The sequence below is a fragment of the Rattus norvegicus genome, chromosome 10 (genome assembly GCF_021556685.1).
Source record: "Rattus norvegicus strain SHRSP/BbbUtx chromosome 10, alternate assembly SHRSP_T2T, whole genome shotgun sequence".
Lineage (NCBI taxonomy): Eukaryota > Metazoa > Chordata > Mammalia > Rodentia > Muridae > Rattus > Rattus norvegicus.
In genome coordinates this window covers 74,556,773-74,576,215 of record NC_141543.1, presented here as the reverse complement: position 1 = coordinate 74,576,215, position 19,443 = coordinate 74,556,773, and the positions used below count along the sequence as shown (strand labels likewise).

The 19,443-nt window shown below is 47.6% G+C and overlaps 1 protein-coding gene across 4 annotated transcripts in view; it reads right to left on the bottom strand.

Moving 5' to 3' along the window:
• Window positions 1-824: 824 nt before the first annotated feature.
• Heatr6 (HEAT repeat containing 6) overlaps window positions 825-19,443 on the bottom strand; it is a 28,789-nt gene continuing 10,170 nt past the window's right edge. For 2 of the 4 annotated variants that reach the window (XM_087573704.1, NM_001079897.2), the window contains exons 7-20: window positions 18,801-18,938; window positions 17,655-17,956; window positions 16,674-16,851; window positions 13,739-13,945; window positions 13,229-13,328; window positions 10,182-10,534; window positions 8,583-8,705; window positions 8,064-8,150; window positions 7,035-7,169; window positions 6,216-6,338; window positions 5,599-5,723; window positions 4,141-4,237; window positions 3,343-3,547; window positions 825-1,697 (exon numbers count right to left, since the gene is read on the bottom strand). In XM_087573704.1, coding sequence (XP_087429830.1) covers window positions 1,126-1,697; window positions 3,343-3,547; window positions 4,141-4,237; window positions 5,599-5,723; window positions 6,216-6,338; window positions 7,035-7,169; window positions 8,064-8,150; window positions 8,583-8,705; window positions 10,182-10,534; window positions 13,229-13,328; window positions 13,739-13,945; window positions 16,674-16,851; window positions 17,655-17,956; window positions 18,801-18,938 — 2,745 coding nt within the window. In that variant the 3' untranslated portion in view covers window positions 825-1,125. The remainder of the gene's footprint in view (window positions 1,698-3,342; window positions 3,548-4,140; window positions 4,238-5,598; window positions 5,724-6,215; window positions 6,339-7,034; window positions 7,170-8,063; window positions 8,151-8,582; window positions 8,706-10,181; window positions 10,535-13,228; window positions 13,329-13,738; window positions 13,946-16,673; window positions 16,852-17,654; window positions 17,957-18,800; window positions 18,939-19,443) is intronic. The other 2 variants (XR_015630913.1, XM_087573705.1) reach the window with 2 other exon arrangements.

Below are 19,443 nucleotides of genomic sequence, written 5' to 3'. Positions count from 1 at the left end.
TGACTCCTCAGTGCAGGGACGTCAGGTGTGGATCACTGCACCTAGTGTTACTTCTGTTTGCTAAGACAGGTTTTGCTGTAGCCCCGGCTGGCCTCAAGCTCTTCTTCCAGCTCGGCCCCCAGGGTGCTGGGATAACAGAAATGGGCAACCACGCCTAGTGGGCTTAACTCTCACAATTACATATCACCAGACCCAGTCTATGCGTCTTTGAGTTTATCCCACATCGAATGTAAGTGTGGAGTGCCTTCTTTCTTATATAATCCTACATTTTGGATGGAAATAATTTTACTAAATTGGTTGTGGTCAAAAGTACAAAACAATCGGCCAGAAATTACTTTAACAAATGTTTGACATTAATAAATAGATTTAAAAAAAATCTCTCGGGGTTGGGGATTTAGCTCAGTGATAGAGCACTTGCCTAGCAAGCGCAAGGCCCTGGGTTCAGTCCCCAGCTCCAAAAAAGAGAAAAAAAAAATCTCTCATTGAAACCATCTAAATTATACAGATAACCTAAAATACACAAATTAAAAGGTGGCTGGTCAAACGGCATATTTAATGTATAGGACCACATTATCCTGAGGGTCGTTTGTAAATTTAGACAGAAGTTGGCGCTGCTGTGGCCCAGGCTCCTGGGCGGTGGGGAGGTGGAAGGGCCCTGGGGTGCATGAGTGCTGGGTGAGCGGCTGCACACTCGAGGGCTGCTCTGCAGTCTGCAGCTGCTGCAGCCATGGCGGCAGCCACCGCATGGACCCGCTCTGCTTGTTACTGTGCTCTTTAAAAAAATCAGTTTACTATTAAAAAAAATCCTGAAAACACAATTCTGGTATGATTCTAATCTCTAAATTTATTGTCTTTCTTTCTGAGACTCAAAAGACCTCCAGTTGCCTGGGCCCAGGCCCATAGATCCCGACTCCTTGTATCTTGGTTGTCTGGGTTAGAATGGCCAGTAACGGAACCACTCTCCAGAGTGGCGGAGCCCTTTGAGAAAAAGTCTGAGAAATGGCCACTGACCCGTTCTAAACAAACGCTGACAGATGCTCCTGCCCTAGAATGAACCTCCATGTGTCAGGCGCACAGGGTCGGTGTCTGGTTCCCACTCGTGACCTGTGAGGGGATGGTGGGAAGTCACTGATCTAAGGACCCACGGAGCACTGCTCGTTCTCCTGAGGAGTCACAGTGAACGGTCAGGATGTCCTCTAAGAAGCCTACGATGGCCCCTTTGGCTGTGTCTCCAGCCAGTGCCTGCACACTGTGTATGTGCCTCAGGGCCACTCTGACCATCTGGTTTCTTTCCTGTGGGCTGTGGACTGCTCCGGGGTCATCTCCCCCTGCTCCTGACTTTAAGAACTGTAGGATGTAGGACCGGATCATATCCCCGTTCACTGTGAGAGTCTCTTGAATGCAGGGCAGGTCTGAGGCACTGGCTAGGCCCAGGAGGTGAAGCAGCGCTTGGCAGACGTGAGTCCGAAGGCTGGCACAGTACTTGAACTCCAGGAAGTCTGTAGTGTCTTCACTCCTCTGTAGGGCAGTGACCAGCGCACTCCAGATCTGGGAGAACTGCTCTAGGGACCCGTACTGAGCTCTCCTGCCCGGGACGGAGAGGGCTGCCGCAGACCTGATGCGCACCTTGAAGTTCTTGCATGACATCACGACCGATGTCAGGGCTTTGTAGGCTTGGGAGGTCCACGGGGCTGTCCCTGGGAAGAACTCACAGTCACTGCAACTAGTCAAGGTTTAGAGACAAGCAGGGTGGGCAGGAGAGGGTCGAGGGAGTGTGCATTCTGTGGTTGCTCCACTCTTGTGATTACCATGTGGTGGAGCTCTAACAAGAATGGTCCCGTAGGCTTATGTGTTTAAAGGCTTCGCCATGGGGAACTGGCACCATTTGAGAAGGACTAGGAGGTGTATTGTTTGGAGTATGGGGTGGGCTCTGTGGTTCCAAAAGCCCACGTCAGGCCCAGCCTCTCTTTCTGCTTGCGGATCAGGATGTAGCTACTGATCGCAGCGCCATGTGTGCCACCATGGGAATGATGGACTAAACCTGTGTGAGCATGCCTGCAACTGACTGCTTTCCTTTACACGTGATGTTGCCTTGGCTATGCTGTCTCTTCACAGATACAGAACAGTGACTAAGACTCCTCTCATTAGACCAGGACAGCAGAAGCCAATTTGGGGGAATCACAGGGAAGGGACTAAGTACTGACCCCTGGCTTCCCTAGTTCCCTAGACAAACCTGAAGCATGACCTCTGCTATCTGTGCAAAGGGGCAAAGCCTGGAGAGAGGAGCAAGGATGGAGCTGCACCCCACCTGCTCCCGGCAGCGTGGCTGTGTCTGTAGGCAGCAGCCCCGTTCCTGCTGCACCAGGCAAGTTGCCATAGCACATTCTGCATTTTGCTGTTAAGAAGTTAAACACACTTCTAGTTTCAAGAATGAGATGCTCACATCTGTCTTTCCCCATTCCTGTGGCCGCCCCCAGTACAGCACGTCTTTAGAAGGGTTGCTAGCCACTCTGGCTTGGGGGTCTCCGACTCAGATGTTTTCTCAGCCCGCCCTTTCTTTGTTGCTCTCAGAAAGACTCTTTCTGTTCTGTGAATGCTAGTGACATTTACAAGGGCCTCAGATCTCACTGTCCACAATCTGTTCCTGCTTCAGTCGTCTTACATGCATCCTCACAGCTCTGCAGCCCCCAGCAATGTCTCCACTGTCTCCCTGGGGCTGTTCTGCCTGGACGCTGTGCCAGCTGCCCCTCGCATGGTGCCTGCTCTGCTGGTCTACATGGTTGTCCCTTCTTTCTCAGGGACACACCCTTAGCTTTCCAGTTGTGACAGAGGCTGAGATGTAGAGCCAGTACTGACTGGCATTCCCAGTGGCTGGAGTCCGTACACAGAAGCTACTGGCCCAAGACAACGTGTCAAGCAAGGCTTGTGGTGTTCAGGGAAGCATGATGGGGAGGGAGGCCCTGAGTATCCATTTCTGAACCCAGAACTTACGGGATTTGAACCGTTCCCTCTATTCCGGAGGCAGCTCTGTGGACTTGGCCAATTCCCTCTCTATCTTTTCTAAGTATTTAATGAGGTGATACAGTAGATGTGAGGCAAACTCCCACTTCAGTTTGCTTAACCTAGTATTTTCTCAGCTTACAAAGAGCAGCTTTGTAAACATGCTTTTTAAATGGCAGTAAAACACCTCCTCAAACTCTGACTTGTTCCATGGCCCCATCAAACTTGGTTTTCTACTCCTGTGACAAGAGCCACTGTGACGAATGTCTTTAGCAACGGCACAGACTGGCATATTCCTTCCCTGGAGGCTCCTGACAGGCAAGGGGAAGGAGACCATCTTACCTAGTGGAAGAGCAGGGTTTTTAAAAACATTTCCCATTGCGTAACAAGCATTCCATCGGACTTTCATGGCAGCCTCATTGACAACAGTGGAGATCAGAGCCTGGATAGACTCCTCAATGATCTCGGCGAACCTGGGTCTTTCTATGTGAGAGGGTTGCAGAAAATGAAGCAAATTCCCAAGGGCCCGGACTGCATTGCTTTTGACCTGGAATGAAACATAAAAGGCCTCAGAGTATTTTACCAGATTAGCTTCAGAAAGTATAAATCCCACTTTTAAAAAGACCCTCCCCATCCCTACCCAGGTCAAAAAACAAGAGAATAAATGAGACAAGAACCCCAAGAGAGCGCTGAGTCCAAGAACACTGCATGCTCACCGGACCTAACTTAGGAGCCCACACCTTTTATTCGTTCTTTTTTTTTTTTTTTTTTCGGAGCTGGGGACCGAACCCAGGGCCTTGAGCTTGCTAGGCAAGCGCTCTACCACTGAGCTAAATCCCCAACCCCCGAGCCCACACCTTTTAAACGTGCCGTGTAACAGCGGGCTCTTTATCGCCAACTCTACTTAAATGTGAATTTTTTCTTTCCTTCTTTTTAAATAGCAGATAAGCGTGACTATATCATGCAGTAATATCAGTGAGAGAATGCTGGGACTTCCATGGGAAACAAAGCAACAGAATACACTGACGGTACAGTGGGCAGTGCCTGCCCGGAGCCCCTGTGAACACAGGAGCCGACAGTCAAACTGCCCCTGCTGGAGCAGCTGTGCTCACGTGTGCACCCTCGCCATCTTGCATGTACCTTGTCTTTGTCCGTGGAGGCCTGTATTGCAGACTGCAACATTTTCAAGAGCAGGAGTCCAGAGAACTCATCCTGGAAACTTGGGTCTGGTGTGTCCCTGTCCCACCCAAGGCACAAGGCGGGATAAAAAGAAAATACCACTTAAATGTGCGCATACAAAGGTAGAGCCCCCTTTAGAGGTGTGAAAACTTGAGGAAAACAGGTTGTCAGATCTTTTCAGATTGCACCAAGAACTCACGCATCTTTCTTGTTTTGTTTGTATTGAGCCAGGGCCTCATTATAGAGCTTAGACTGGCCTGGGACTTGGTATGGAGCCTGTGTTGACTTTGAATTTGTGATCCTCCTGACTCGGCCTCCTGAGTGCTGGGATTACAGGCACATGCCACCACACCTAGGTGTCAAAATGGACATTTCATACCTGGAAGTATTCACTGCCTGTAGACACCCGTAAGCCCAAGGCCTGAAACAAGCACTCAGGAATGGGATGGAGAAGGATGCACCCTTTGGCAGCCTCTGTGTGGCAAATGTTTACTAAACACCCAGTGCAGAGAATGGCTCTGTGTGCTACACAGGCCTCTGATGCAGAACTAAGTAACAAAGTAAGTTGGGACCAGCTCTAGTGACAGGAATGGGGCATTATGGGAAAGGAGGCAGATTCTATTTGCACACTCCTTAGTACTGTTCAAAATCTTTTGACTTGTGAATATATTACACACATACACACATACATACATACACACACACACACACACAGCTATTTTTTTCTTTCTCCAATGGAGTATCCTGGGTATATCAACTATGCTTCAGGGCAGGCTCCTGTTTTTTGAGAGAGGAGGGAAGAAGGGATAGAGGGAGAAAGAGAGGAGGAGAGAGAAGAGGAAGAGGGAGAGGGGGAGGGGGGAGGGGGAGAGGGAAGGGATGGGAGGGAGAGAAGGGGGAGGGGGAAGAGGGGGAGAGAGGGGGGAGGGGGAAGAGGGAGAAGGAGAGGGAGAAGAGAGAGAGAGAGAGGTGTCAAATATGAAGTTGGATGGGTAGAAAGGTGGGGGGATCTGAGAGGAGTTGGTTGGGAGAAAATCTGATTAAAACATATTATATGTAAAAGAATTTAATAAAATAAAACCAGGAAAACCTCTGCATCCTAAGAACAGGGCAACTTTTACAAAGGTTTTTGACTTCTACTGTGATATTGTCCACACTTACGACAGCACATGGCAGTTTTGAAGACAGAGAGACAGACAGACAGACAGACAGACACACACACTGTAATAGAGTAATATGTATTCTTAATACATTAAAAAACCTACTAGGTTTATTGCTTAGAGGAATAGTAAAACAAGGCAGCAAGGCCGCCTGTATGACACGGGGAAATTCTTGCCAACTGTTTCATGGTAGGGATGGAAGACACCTTTAGGAGCTCTAAAACAGACGCCACTCAGGGAAAGCGGCTGAGTCACTTACATGTTGACAATCAGAGTATCTGTCAGGTTGCCCAGGGACCAGGCTGCTTTGGCACGCACGTTTAGTGACTTATCTTGAAGGGACATCAATATGGCATTTGCGGTGTCTGCAACAAATATGACGTCCTGTACAACAAACCAGGCTATATTACTAAGGAGCTCACACTGCTGCTTCTGAACTTTACACAGGTCATTTTCACAGAAAGCCATTTCCGGTATTTCTGATTTTGATTAAAAGTTTGCTATGGGATCAGTGGGAGCTGTGGCTGTCCTGTGTGTTCTGGGCTGGGCTGACTTCCGCCTCCTTCAACAACGCTCTGCCAGTGGAAGCATTTCCCAAACGCACCGTTTCTCAATCACTGCTTCCATGTGGTAACATCGTTTCTCATCTTTAGTCAGTCATTCACTAATTAAACATTTGCTGCACACCGGGCCCAGGCAGGGTGTCAAACGATTAGGAAATGAAGTGTAGGTGCTGTGCAGTGTGACAGCAGCTAAGGAAATCCCATCACATAACAGGCTAGTTTCCTTCACTGTCAACTCTGAAGCCTCCTACCCACACTAGTAGTGGTATAGGTGCTGAGGAACTGGAGGAGGGCATGCCAGGCTTCCTCTCACCTGTCTGAGGCAGGGGAAAAGCACGTAGACTCCAAGGGCCCTGGAGGTCGCGGCTTTCACTAAATGGTTCTTGCTGTCATTCAGGCCGAGCAACATCGTGATGCACAAAATCTGCTTGTCATTCTGCAACCAGAAGGTTCAAGAAAGGGAAAGTGAGAAGGAAGAACTGTGAGCCAAAGTCTTCCGAGAGCAGCTGTGAGGAGACTGCCTGTGTCGTGTTCAGTCCCCACTGTGACCTTCGGCCAACTCCGGTAAAGGGCAGGCGCAGAATTCTGGGTAAGGCACACACAGAGCATCTTATCACACATCTTTCATCGGTGTGAAGGAGGTCATTTAATCCTTCTGTTCATTACTGCCCACAGCCTCCTGTATAAAAGCTGATTTGCACAGCCAAGAACAGAAGCCACTGAGGAATGAAGGACAGGAGCGGCCAAAATCAGATATGAGATCCGCACCCAGAGTGATGGGATCCGGGGATATGGGCTGAGCAAAGGCCTGGCCGGGGTTGAGGCCTCCTAACAAGGATTTCCACCAGTTACTGCCCACGTGCCTCCTCTGATAGGCAGATGGTGCAAAGCTTTAAAGAAGTTCAGATGCCAAAGAGCCGGAGGAATGGCTGGGATGTGGACCCAAGTCTCACCTCAGAACATGACCACGTGTGTTTCTGAAATCTGCCACCCACACCCACACCCACACCCTCTGAGGCCAAGAAGCAAGGCTTTCCTGGAGGAGTAACACTTCACTGCCTTCAGGAAAGAATCACACTGGGGCCCCACCACCCTGGGTGTGGTCCAGGGGTGAGGGCACATGGCAGGTTACCGGCAGACTGCTGAAGGCCTCTGGCAAGATGGAGGACAGGGCATCGCAGGCGCTCGCCTGGAGAGTCGGGTGCTCTGTGGACTGCAGGGCTCGGGGCAAAGGACCATTCAGCATCGCAGTCCAGAACATCGCCACCTGGAGCAGAGGCATGACGGCCAGTGTGGGACCTGCTGATGCCACGCCCACTAGAGAAGGGTTTTGCTGAAGTGGCAGATTTTTCTACGTGCTTTCACTGGTCATCTTCCACAGTAATGGAAACACCTTCTGAAATAACCAGCCACATCCAGTGACACAACTACAGTGTCACTGAGTTGACAGAAATAGTGACGATGATGATGGTGGTAGAAGCGATGATGATGGTGATGGTGGTGGTGGTGGTGGTGGTGATGGAGAGCAGAGGGTAGGTAGCTACAGGGTTAATCAACAGTAGCAGCTTATAGTTCCACGGGGTAAGAAGTCCTGGGGCAGGTGAGATGGCTCAGTGCATAAAGGCTCTTGTCATACAAGCTGGTGACTTGAGTTCAGTCTCTGGAACCCATGTAAAAGTGGCCACAGAGAAAGAACCAACTCCACACATGTTCTTCTACCCCCCACATGTGGACATTACACACACCATATCCCAGTAATAATAAACAAACAGTTTAATGAAAACATTAAAATCTATAAGGCTCTGGTGTGCTATTCCACAACAGGCTTATTCTGAGTTTTATTTGTTATTAATGTGCAAATGTATGGACATATGTGGACACATGTGTCACAGTGCATGTCATGGGGATGTCATGGGAAAACTTCATGGAGCTGGTTGCTTATGTGTGTTCCAGGGGTCACACTCAGACTGTCAGATGTGGAGCCTTGGGCCGGCGAGTACCCTTTACCCACAGTGCCATTTTATTGGCGCACCATGGTTTTCAACAATGACATCATTGGCTCCACTTCCTTACTGAGCACACTAGAACAATGACATCATTGGCTCCACTTCCTTACTGAGCACACTAGAACCCAGAGGACACTGCGGATGGAGTGACTTACCATGTGGACTGGCACTCTCTGTTCAGGGGCCGTGCTGGAATCTGGCTTGTACTGCTGTATCAAGCCTGTACCCAGTTCTTCCAGGAGCTGCCAAGATACAAGATACGAGCTGTCAGAGCGGACTCGGCTCTACAGAGGCTGTAAATACTGTGCTGTAGTTTCCAGACCATCTCAAATCAACAGGAAAAGCAGCTTCTCTTCCTTTCTTTTCCTTTTGGTTTGTTGTTTCCAGACAGGGTCTCATTATGCAGCCCAGGCTGGCCTAGAACTTAAGAGATGCAACAGCCTCTGCCTCCCTCTTGCTGGAATTAAAGGTGTGCACACAACTTAGGAAAAGTAATTATTTCTAACTGGTTTTTCTCTTCTTGTCAACTGTGACAGAACTATTTTCTTCATGGAGTAAAACCGACACCTTATGCTTAGCTAACCCTGAGCAAAAGCTCCAGGAGGGAATGCGCCCCTCCTCACCTGAAACCTGAGAAACCACAGAGGAAAACATGTCCCTTGTAATGAAATTACCTTCACGCCGTGGAGCTGAATGGATGGATTTGCTTCGCACATGCACTTACAGATCACCTCGCCAAGCTCCATCAAGTACAACTGAGCCATTGAGAAATAGCCCCTTGCCAGGTGGGCCAGAACCTACAAGAGAACAGGCGATTAGCGTGGGCAAGGCTGCACGACCCATGCGTGTTCCCACATCGGCAAGCACTCACAGCCAACAAGGACTTAAGTCTGACGCTGAAGAAGCGAGAAGCAGCCGTCACCTAGCTACTGCTGGCATCAGCTCTGTGACACTTTACTGGTCTACGATGTCTCACTCGAGACTAAGTGTTTGATGTAGGTTTTTGGAGTTTATAGCTGGAAGAACACTGAGCTGGAAGGGTAAAGCGTGTGTTTGGTGTCCTCAGACGATTAACAGCCTGCAGAATGGAGCTGTGATGGCTACTCTTGGCATCAACCTGACTACATCTGGAATTAACTAAAACCCAAGTGGCTGGGTACATGTGTGAGGGCTTTTTATTTTTATTTTTTTTAATTAAAACATTTGAATCAGGGAGACCCACTTTTAATGTGGATCTTTTGAGGTGGGAGGGTCCACCTCAAAAGCCTGGGCCACGGCTTCTGCTGGCCGCCTATATAAAGGCCATGGAAGAAGGAAGCTCATTCTCTTTGCCTGCTTGCTCTCACTCTTGCCGGCGAGTCCACTCCTTTACAGGCATTAGAGTCTACTTCTTCAGGATTCCAGTGTGTACTGAAGACCAGCAGACATCAGCCTCACGCGCTGAGCAACTGTTGGATTCTTGGACCTTTCTGGTAGACAGGCATTGTTGGCTAGCTGGGCCATGGCCTGTGAGCCATTCTATTAGGTCCCCTTTATTCTCACACACAGACAGACAGACAGACAGACAGATAGACACACGCCACACATGCATGCACGCACATAGAGACAGAGACACACACACACACACACAGACACTCACACACATACAGACACACACACACACACACACACACACGCACGCACGCACGCGCACCCCATTCTGTCAGTTCTGATCTTCTAAAGAACCCTGACTACACACAAGCCTATATCTCAAACTATACCCGAGTATAGGCATGTTTTCTGTCAAAAACCTTTCTTTCTGTCTATCTCTCTTTCTTCCTTTCTTTCTTTGTTGAGACGAGTTTTTACTATGCAGCCCTGGGTGGCCTGGAGCATGCTATGTTAAAAAAGCTGGTCTTAGATTCACGAAGATCTGCCTGCCTCTGCCTCTAAGTGTTCCCTGCAAGGGGTATTTTCTTCCTTCGAAGGAGCAATCATTTTGTTTCAATAAATAGATATAAGATGACAATGAAGAATCTATACGGAATGAACTTTAAGTTGCAGAAGCCCAACTTAGTCATTATGTCCCTCTGTCATATAATACTTGACGTGACTACAATCCTCTGGAACAAAAGAGCAAAAAGGGAACACATTCAACACTTTACAAGGACCGCCCCAAACACAACAGAGCAAAGGCCACCAGATGGCAAGGCCATTCCATGCACCTGCCCCTCAGTCGCCCTCCTGAGAAGGAATGGTCCCTTCCTCTCAGATGGGGTCATGGCGCTTCCTACCTGTAGCGCCTCCAGCCGCATGGGGGATGGTTCATAGGTGCTTCCCAGGGCGGAGCCAGCATCGCTACCTGAGCAGGAATCCTCCTTGGGCAGCACCACAGTGGAAATGCAGAGTCTGATCAGCCAGCAGGGCTCTGCTGTCCCCTTTGGTGAGCTGAGTGATGCTTCTTCCAGAGAGGGTCCTGCAGGGAGTGCCTTCCAGCCATCAGGAGTGCTGAGGTGAGGGGTTGCTGAGCTGCTGCTGCGCCCAGAGGAACAGGGCTGTTGAAGAAGCAGCTGGACTTCTGGCAAAGGCGCGTGAGTGGACACTACAGCTCCTAGGAGTGTGAGACTTGACACTCTGACGTTAACATCTGTCCAAAGAGAGGCAGGGCCTGTCACCATGGAGCCATATAATTAGGCTTCTAACTTCAGTTCATAGAAAATATGGGGCGGTCTCATGAAGAAACAATTTGAAAAATCACGGACATTAGACATTCTACAAGACAACTGACTAGGAATATCCACATGCGAGGACTAGAAAATCACTGACGGCTGGCGGAGCTTCCTCTTTAAAAAGGCACAGAGCCCAGGCATGGAGCTGGACTTGTGGAACCCCAGCCCTTGCTCCTGTGGAGCACGAGGGTTTGGTTCCTGGGGACTCTGTCCTCTGCTGGCCTCGTACACACCACATACACTCCCACAGTCACAAAAGTAAGGCCAATGAATCGGTACAATCCTAGAGTGCTTCATACGGTGACAAAATGTTATTAGTCCATCAACCTGAATGATTCTGGGAGTTAAAAGGAAAAGGTATAAAAACCAACCAAACAAACAAAACAAAATGAAAAAACACAACCAGGCCCAGAGGTATCTCTCAGCAACTGGAGCAAGTGCCCGTAAGCACAAGGCCAGGAGCTTTGATTCCCGGAACCCACGAAACTGCTGAGAGGGTACGGTGGTCCACTCCTGATTCCAGTGTTCAGAAGACAAGAGACAAAGCCTGAGAGGAAAACGTCTAGCCAGTGCTCTGGGTCCAACCGAGAGACACTGCCTCGATGAATAAAGTGGAGACTCCAGAAAATGCCCGAGGCCAAGCTTAGGCCTTCATATGCCCACACTCATGCAAAGGCCCCCAGGAACACACACTCACACCACACACACACACACACACACACACACACACACTCACACCCACACCACAGAGACAGAGAGACAGACACACACGCATGCACACACTCAGACCACACAGACATAATAAACGAGAGAAAGGAAAAGCTGAAAGGCCCCCGCTTGCATCCAGTGTTTTGGATGTGGCTGCCTAGCTGCCCCAGCCCCATTTGTTGAAGAGCTGTCTCGGCTTCTGCTGGGACCAGCTGCTGAGGAGGAACGTGGGTGTACTTCCGGCTCCCTACTCTCGTCCACTCATCTATGTTCTATACTGTCTCTAGTAGGCTTTATAGTAGGTTTTGAGATCGTTATTTTTTCCTCCCTGCAAACGCTGAGGATCGAACCCAGGACTTGGCACATCCTGGGCAAGTGCTCCATCACTGCGCTCAACTCTCAGCCTAACTTCTCTGTCAGTACTGCATTCCCTACCCTAGGTCTGCTGGATAACTCGAGATCCTTTTGCTGGCACTTTGACTGGGATTCCACTAACCCTTGATCAAGTTGGAGGAACTGAGACTGAGTCTTGTCCATCAAAAAGGGCTCTTCCACTTCATCCATTACTTTGTAAGTGTCCAGATGAAACTATAGATTTCCTTAGATTGCCCCTAAGTGTGTTAGACTTTGAACATTTTAATCATGAAAACATTCAAGTATAAAGTAAAACATCTGAAAGGCCTGTTGAGATGTGGGGGCTGGAGATGCAAATAAAGAGAAACACACACAGTTAAAACTAGCCGCTGCCTCATCAGGAGACTTGAGGAGTGTTTGCTTTTTGCTTTTGTTGTTGTTTTGTTTTGAGACAAAGTTTCTCTGTGTAGCCCTGGCTGTCCTGGAACTTGCTCTGTAGATGAGGCTGGCCTCAAACTCTGAGATCTGCCTGCCTCTGCCTCCTGAGTGCTAGGATTAAAGCTGTGTGCCCAACTGAGAGCTGGGTTGTTAACTATGCTTTTGCCACCACTGATGAGAGGCCTCGATTCAGGACCAATCTTTTTGTTTCCTCACTGACAGACTGGTGTATAAGGAGTAGGTTGAACTCAGCCTATCATTTGAGCCTTAAGAGAATCCTACAGAACAGGCACAAACAAGTCTTCCTGTTAGGAGGAGACTGGGTTCTGGACGGGCCTTGGCTGTGGGGATGAGGAAGTGGGCACTGGTGTAGATCCTTAGATTCACACCAGGGCCAGTGTCCCTTCCACAGCATTCCAGAGAACACCCGCATTGCCTCCTTACCCTGCAACTGACTGAAAACTCAGACTAAGAGTGAGTCTCACCTGAAATCTTGCAAACATAGGAAAAGGAACATGCTAAAGGCAGGTGCTCACAGCTCATATCCTTATGTGTGGGAAAATCCGAGACACAGCACTAAGTCTACAGTTAGAGATGTGAACCAACTTCAGAGGGCTTTACGTGACCTTCACAGAGCACGGTACAGAAGTCAGGTTCTTGTACTACTGTTTTTCTCCCCGGTACATGACTCCCTCCCTCCCTCCCTCCATCCCTCCATCCCTCCATCCATCCATCCATCCCTCCATCCATCCATCCCTCCATCCATCCATCCATCCATCCATCCTTTCTTCCCTCCCTCCCTCCTTTCTTCCCTCCCTTCTTCCCTCCCTCTCTCCCTCCCTCCACCTTTGCCGACAGATGTTGATTCCTATGTGCCTGACACAGCCGCTCGTACTTGGCTCACTTCTAATCTGAGATGTGGTTTCTACTCAACTCACGGTCAGTTCTGCTCATTCCCTTCCCAGCTGGCCTTCTAGCAGTGGTTGAAAGCCTTGAAAGGCTGAGACTTTCAGAGACTTCAGAGGTAGAGAGAGGCACTGAACACTTCTCTTTCTTTTAAACACTGCTACTCTACATTTGATGACTATAAAGAAGAAGTCCGTACTACCAACCTTTGTGACGGATGTAAGGCTTTATGTGATTCCAGACTTTGGTTAGCAAGCTGAGTTTCAGACGGTTGTAGGGGGCGTTTGATACTAGATTCGCAAGGCACTGCAACATAATAGAAATACACATTTGCAATATTTAATTTAAAAGCTTTTTTAAATAAAAAAATTTATTTTTTACATTTATTGTTGTGTGTATGATTATGTGGAAGTCAGAGGGCAGTTGTGGGACTCTGTCCTCTCCCACCACATAGACTCTGGAGATCAAAGCTGGCAAGCACCTTTACCCACTGAGCCATCCCACCAGCCCTCCCTCCCATCATTTTTAAAGGTCTTTATACTAAATGAAAACCAGTCTTTTTAATGTCTATTGTTAGATTAGATAAAGAGGTATAGACTTCCAAACAGGTATCTTTAATATAACTGTTACTTATACTCTTAGGTCAAGTTACTTTTAGATGATGTGGAACACTATACAATATATTAGCTGAATTCCACAGGTAATTAGGGACTTACCTTAATTATCTGAGTAAGGGTCTGGGACGAGGACTCTGCTACCAAAGCTAACAAAAGACATCTGTGCAACTCTCTAATGCTGGACGCAATCGTGACCGAGAAGGGCGTGAAAGCTCGTTTGTGGTCACTGGTGTCTTCAGCAACAGAAAGGAACTGCTTTGAGCCTTCCAAGATGGCAGACAGAACTTGAAGAGCACAGGCTCTCGTCTGGAATCAAGATGATTCACACCGATCAGTCAGACATTGGAAGTCAGCCTCCCTTCCTCCTACTCAATATTGCACGTATTCAGAGCCAGCTTATTAGGAGAACCAAGGGCAGCTACACAGTACCACTGTTGGCCATAGGCCAATAGTTAGGCGGAACTCCACGGTCTACCACAGCACACAGATCTGCAGTCCTAAGCATGGGAATGATGAGAGATTAAAGACCCACATAACTAAGCCTGGGGCCGATGGAAAGAGAGCCCGCCAGCTCCTGGGCTAGAACGACACAAATCTAGAGTATGACTCAAAGTTCCCGAGAGTACCTGCTCACATTCTACTCTGAAGCATCTGAGTGTGTCTGTGCATATTAACAATGGTAAGTCGACCTTAGACACACTTGGGTATAGGAACTAACACCTTTGACTGACAGGGGGCATATGTGATGAAGAATATAAAGTTGTATGTGTATATGTTCATGTGTGTTTTCATGTGTGCACATGTATGTGGAGGCCAGCGGTTGATGCCAGGTGTTTGCCTCAGTTGCTCTCCACTTCAGTTTTAGAGAGAAGGCCTCTCACTGAACCTGGAGCTCACTTGGCTAGGCTGGTTGGCTAGCGAGCCCTAGGGATCTATCTGTTGGGAGTCCTCAGATTCTCTATGGCTGCACTATGGACCTGGGCTCATTTCCTCATGCTCACACAGCAAGCCCATAAACACTGAGCCTCTCACAGATAATATAGTAAGAGAGTTAACGGACAACAGTCCAGATCACCTTATATAGATAGATGGTTTTCAAAAACATCAGAAATCCACAAAATACGACATTTACAGTCATTTATCTTTGTTTGAGACATATCTGCTCCTAACAGTTCCCCTTTGGTGGATTCAACAAAGAATTTGAACATCTCTACCTCCAGATGAGGTAATACTTCGTGGCGAGACAGCCATTAGGCAAGAATTGCCTCTATTCATCTACAGACTCAATACTGTCCAGAAAAGGACATTACAGAATAAGTTGACTGATAGTTTCTGCCAAGCCAGGGTGATTGGCCCTTAGAAAGTCTGTGTTTCAAAAGTCTGTCAGAGGATCTTAGGTCAGAAGGCCAAAGACTTGCTCTCACATATTGCTAACAGGGAACTGTGCTAGTGGAAATTTGTGTCTACAACCTGTCTCTGGAAACCATATTAGGCTTCCTATGTTTATAGATATTTGGTCATTCTCAGATTTCTGATGGAATTGAAGACTGATTATAGTCTCATGGACTACTCAAGTTGTTTAACTTTGAAAATACATATTTAATTAGTTATCAGATAGTAAAGAAGCCAACCAGGATATGGTATAGATTTTTAAGCCTTTCTTAAGCTGGAATGGATAACTAAATATTCTGTTTAACTGATAAAACGTTGGACTGGGTGTTAGGTGTATTTTATGCTTTTAATTACAAAATGGTAACAGTTGTGCTCAGATTACATCTGAGAGAACAATTTAATTAGACAGAAAAGGTGTAGTGTAGGTTGATGTCATTATGCAGGTGAGGGCTGGCACAAGTTAGATCAAGGCCATTACTGGACAGTAAAAGAATAGGGCAGAGACAAAGTTTTTGTGAGGCGGGGGAGGAGGAGGAGGAAGAAGAAGAAGAGGAGGAGAAGGAGGAAGAAGAAGAGGAGGAGGAGGAGAGGGGAGAATCAAGATGGAGACAGAGGATGACCCAGATCCAGGAGGTCTTGAATTGTCAAGGTAGCTGGGATGGATTTCTGTAGGCAAATTTATCTTATCTAGGTGGGCGGTTTATATCCTTATCTGTTGGTTGTAAGTTTATTGTGTGGATGTATTATAGATTAAGAATTTAACATATAAATCTGATTGTTAAACTACAAGTTTTTAGAGCTTTGATTTGCTGGGTTACAGGGATGTGAACAAAGTTCCCAGTGGGCAGAGTCACAACCTGTCTCAGTTCTCGAAGCCGTGCTAGGCTATAGAATGCCTGGGGCTAGCGTGGTGTGGTGCCACACTAGAATGGCCTTCGAAATGGGGTGTGTGTGTCAGATATGGAAACCACCAGTCAAGGGGACAGTGTGAAAGCAGCTGACAGAGAAACAGCTGGAGCACGCAGCTCCCTCAGGTCTGCAACTAGTGAGAACTCTCGGGGACTGGTTCTGCGGTTGAGAACTAGTTTAAAGAGGAATGAACATACCCAAACAGAGGGAGACACTCCGTCTGCCATGGGGTGCTTGCTGATGATTATCAAGACTGGCAAACTATTGTTTTTCTTTCTTGAAATTGCCTTTCCTCATTAAAACATGTAAATCATTCGTGATTTTCTAAGATATGGGAAAATGTGTTAGCACCTTATTTTATATCCAGCAGTACCTTGTGTTTTCATAAAACATTGCTTAGATAGCCTTTACAACCATCACACCGTACAGTCCACCGAGGCAAGTCACTTCCTAGTTTGCCTGTTAAAAACACCACAGCTGCAGTGGGGCTCACGGGAGACACGGAAGTCACAGCTCAGTGGGCTTTGACTTCAAGCAGCCCTGGGCTTAAGATGTAATCCTACCATGTGGTCCACAGAAGCCTGAGCCCTTCTCATTTCCTACTTGCTAAGGTTCTCAAGTCAAGGACTGGGATGGTATTTGTGAGAGCAGAATTCAGAGAAGACCAGACAGGGCAGAGGGGGGAAAGGACACAAAATGTGACTTCTCATACACTTCGGTTCAGCATCCTTACCTTTGGAGATGGATCCTTTAATGTGAGTGTCATTAAGGACACAGACTGTGGGCTTCCAAGCTCTGGCGTGTCAGGAACAAAGGCAGACCAGTAGCCGTATAGAACTTTTTTTTCTATCGATTTGATAGTAGAGAGAAAACAAGCTAGTGCCCCTTGGCGAACCTTGGCTTGGTATGACCTTTCAGAATGAGGAAAGAGTTTTAGAAGTTTTTACAATGGGAATGGAAAAGGTATTTACTTAAGCAGTTCAAATGTTTTGAGAAACTGATCATCCTCAGGACGCTATTACCCCTTTCAAAGTACGATCAAAGCAAGTTAGGTATTTTTGTTCCAAGCTATTAAGTGTGGTTAAAATGCAATCGGACAGAAAATGAGAGAGCAAAATTTTGATTAGGAAACCAGAGTTAGACAAGGACAGGGCCAAGTATCTATGCATATGCCTAGAGGACACCCCAAGTGACCTTACATGGGTCATGGTGCTTGACTGAGGTGGCCACATGCAAAGCCCCTGCCCTTTTTAGTGGCAGTGACAGATGATTCAAGAAAGAACTGTTGGGCTGGAGAGATGGCTCAGATGTACTGACTGCTCTTCCAGAGATCCTGAGTTCAATTCCCAGCAGCCACGAGGTGGCTCTCAACCACCTGGTGGCCTCTTTGGCTTACAGGCACACAGGCAGGCAGAATGCTGTATACATAATAACATCTTAAAAAAAAAAAAGAACTGTCACACACTTTCCATGGCACTAATTACAGGATCGTGTAACTGAGAGCCTAAGCCAGAACAGAGGGAAAAGCTTTCCAGAAAAAAGGACTGGTGAGCTCACTCTGGAGAGGACTAGTGGTTAACAAAATGGACCAGCCAGAAAGCAGCATTCACAAGGCAGATCCAGCAAGTGGCCATGAACCCCAGTGGGGCAGGCACGTTCTAAAAGTCACATGCAGCTAAGTATCAGGTAGAACATCGTAACAAAGTACTACTACCTCATTTTACCCTGCATGCCTCCTTCTGCGTCTGAATAGTCTGACTCACTGCTGCTGACCCTTTTCCAGCTAGAGATGGTGAAGGGTGAGGAAACCTGTTCTCTTCCGGTAGCTCTGCCTCCATCCACAGGCAAACCCTGGGAGCCCCAGGGGGAGGAGCACCAAGCGCTCTCGACACATGTGTTCGCCTGGTCCATGCTGAGCCCTGGGGCTGCGTCCACTTCACCATAGGGCTCCTCCTCCTCCGCTTTCTCTCCTTGTTGGGTTTTCTTTGGTTTTACTTTGTATTTTTTCTTTTTATTCTGATTTTTAGGAACAAAAAAGACACAATACATATATACATACATACACACATATACGTATAAATATATGTTACACATGTACATTATGACAGTCATCCTCAAACTACTTTTAACTGAAGTCATTGGTACTTTTCCATTTGAAAGTGACTGGGGATGTTCACACGTGCAGTACAAGGAAAGGTGAAGAGGACAAAATCAGAGAGCAGCGTGATGTGCCCAGCATGGTGCATGATGCATGATGCACACAGCTACTGCTGGACAGACCCCTGCATTCTTTAGTCTCCAATAGAACTAAGGGAGGAGACAGCTGTCTAGAAAGGCAGGGAAACATGACGGTAGGTAGCATGGTGGAGACAGTGACCTGACAAGAAGGTGGACTTCAATGGCTTTAGAGAAGAACTGCCACATTATGACCTGAAGGCTAAATGCAGCTGCTTCTGCTTCCGTAACTAAGCTTCACAGGACTGCAGCCACACCCATCTGCTTCTGCATGAGTTCCTGCCTGCTTTCGGGCTGGTGTATCTGTGACAACCACCTCTTTACAAAAGGGAGCAAGCATATTGATTCTTCTTAGTTTGGAAAGGTGGAGGAATGAGCCTCAGTGATGGATGTAAAGCAAATGCTTGCACAGTTACACTGCCCAGACCGCTGAAGCACAAGGTGCTCCAACTGGTACTCTCAAAACCTAATCGATTTAAAATTTCAATATTAACCACACGAACTAGCGAACAAGCTCTTAGTGGCCTCCTGAGGCAGTCGGGAAGCTGATCATAGAAAGCATACACAGCTACATAGCAAGCACTTGGATGCTCCACGGCTGAAATCTCAGAGAACAGACACGCACCGCAGATGGTCGAGCAGCACTGGACTCCGGCTGCTGGGGTTTAACTGGTGATCGCCCATCGTACTGCGGAAGTGGAGTTGGGTAGAGCACTGCGGGCATCTCTATGTTTAATCCAGGGAGTCCATGGAACATGGCTTTCTAACAGTGAGAAGTGAAGAAAAACAAACGCCACGTGAATCACAAGACAATCATCAGAACACAAGCAGACCAATGTTTCAGAACTATTGCAGAATAAACATGAGACAGCGAATACTGGAAGATGATGCTCTAAGGAGTACTTAATCTCATCCTCCCCTCCCCCATGTTCCTGACTTCATCTGATTCGGAAGCTGAGCAGGGTTGGGAGTGACAAGTAGTGGGATGGGGGCAGGACCTGCACTGCCTCACACCTCATTAGACGTTCTCGAGTGTCTATACTTTTTCTTATCCAGTCACTTTTATCCAGTTATGTTTTAAATTGTTTAAACCAATTTGCTATTTTTCTAAATCCCAGTCCTTTATTACTTTTTAGATTTATGTGCCTGAGTGTTCTGCCTGCACGTATATAGACCATGTGGGTACCCAGAGTCTGTAGAAGTCACAAGAAGGGGTTGGATCCCCTGGAACTGGAGTTGTGAATGGTGTGAGTCACCAGGTATGTGTT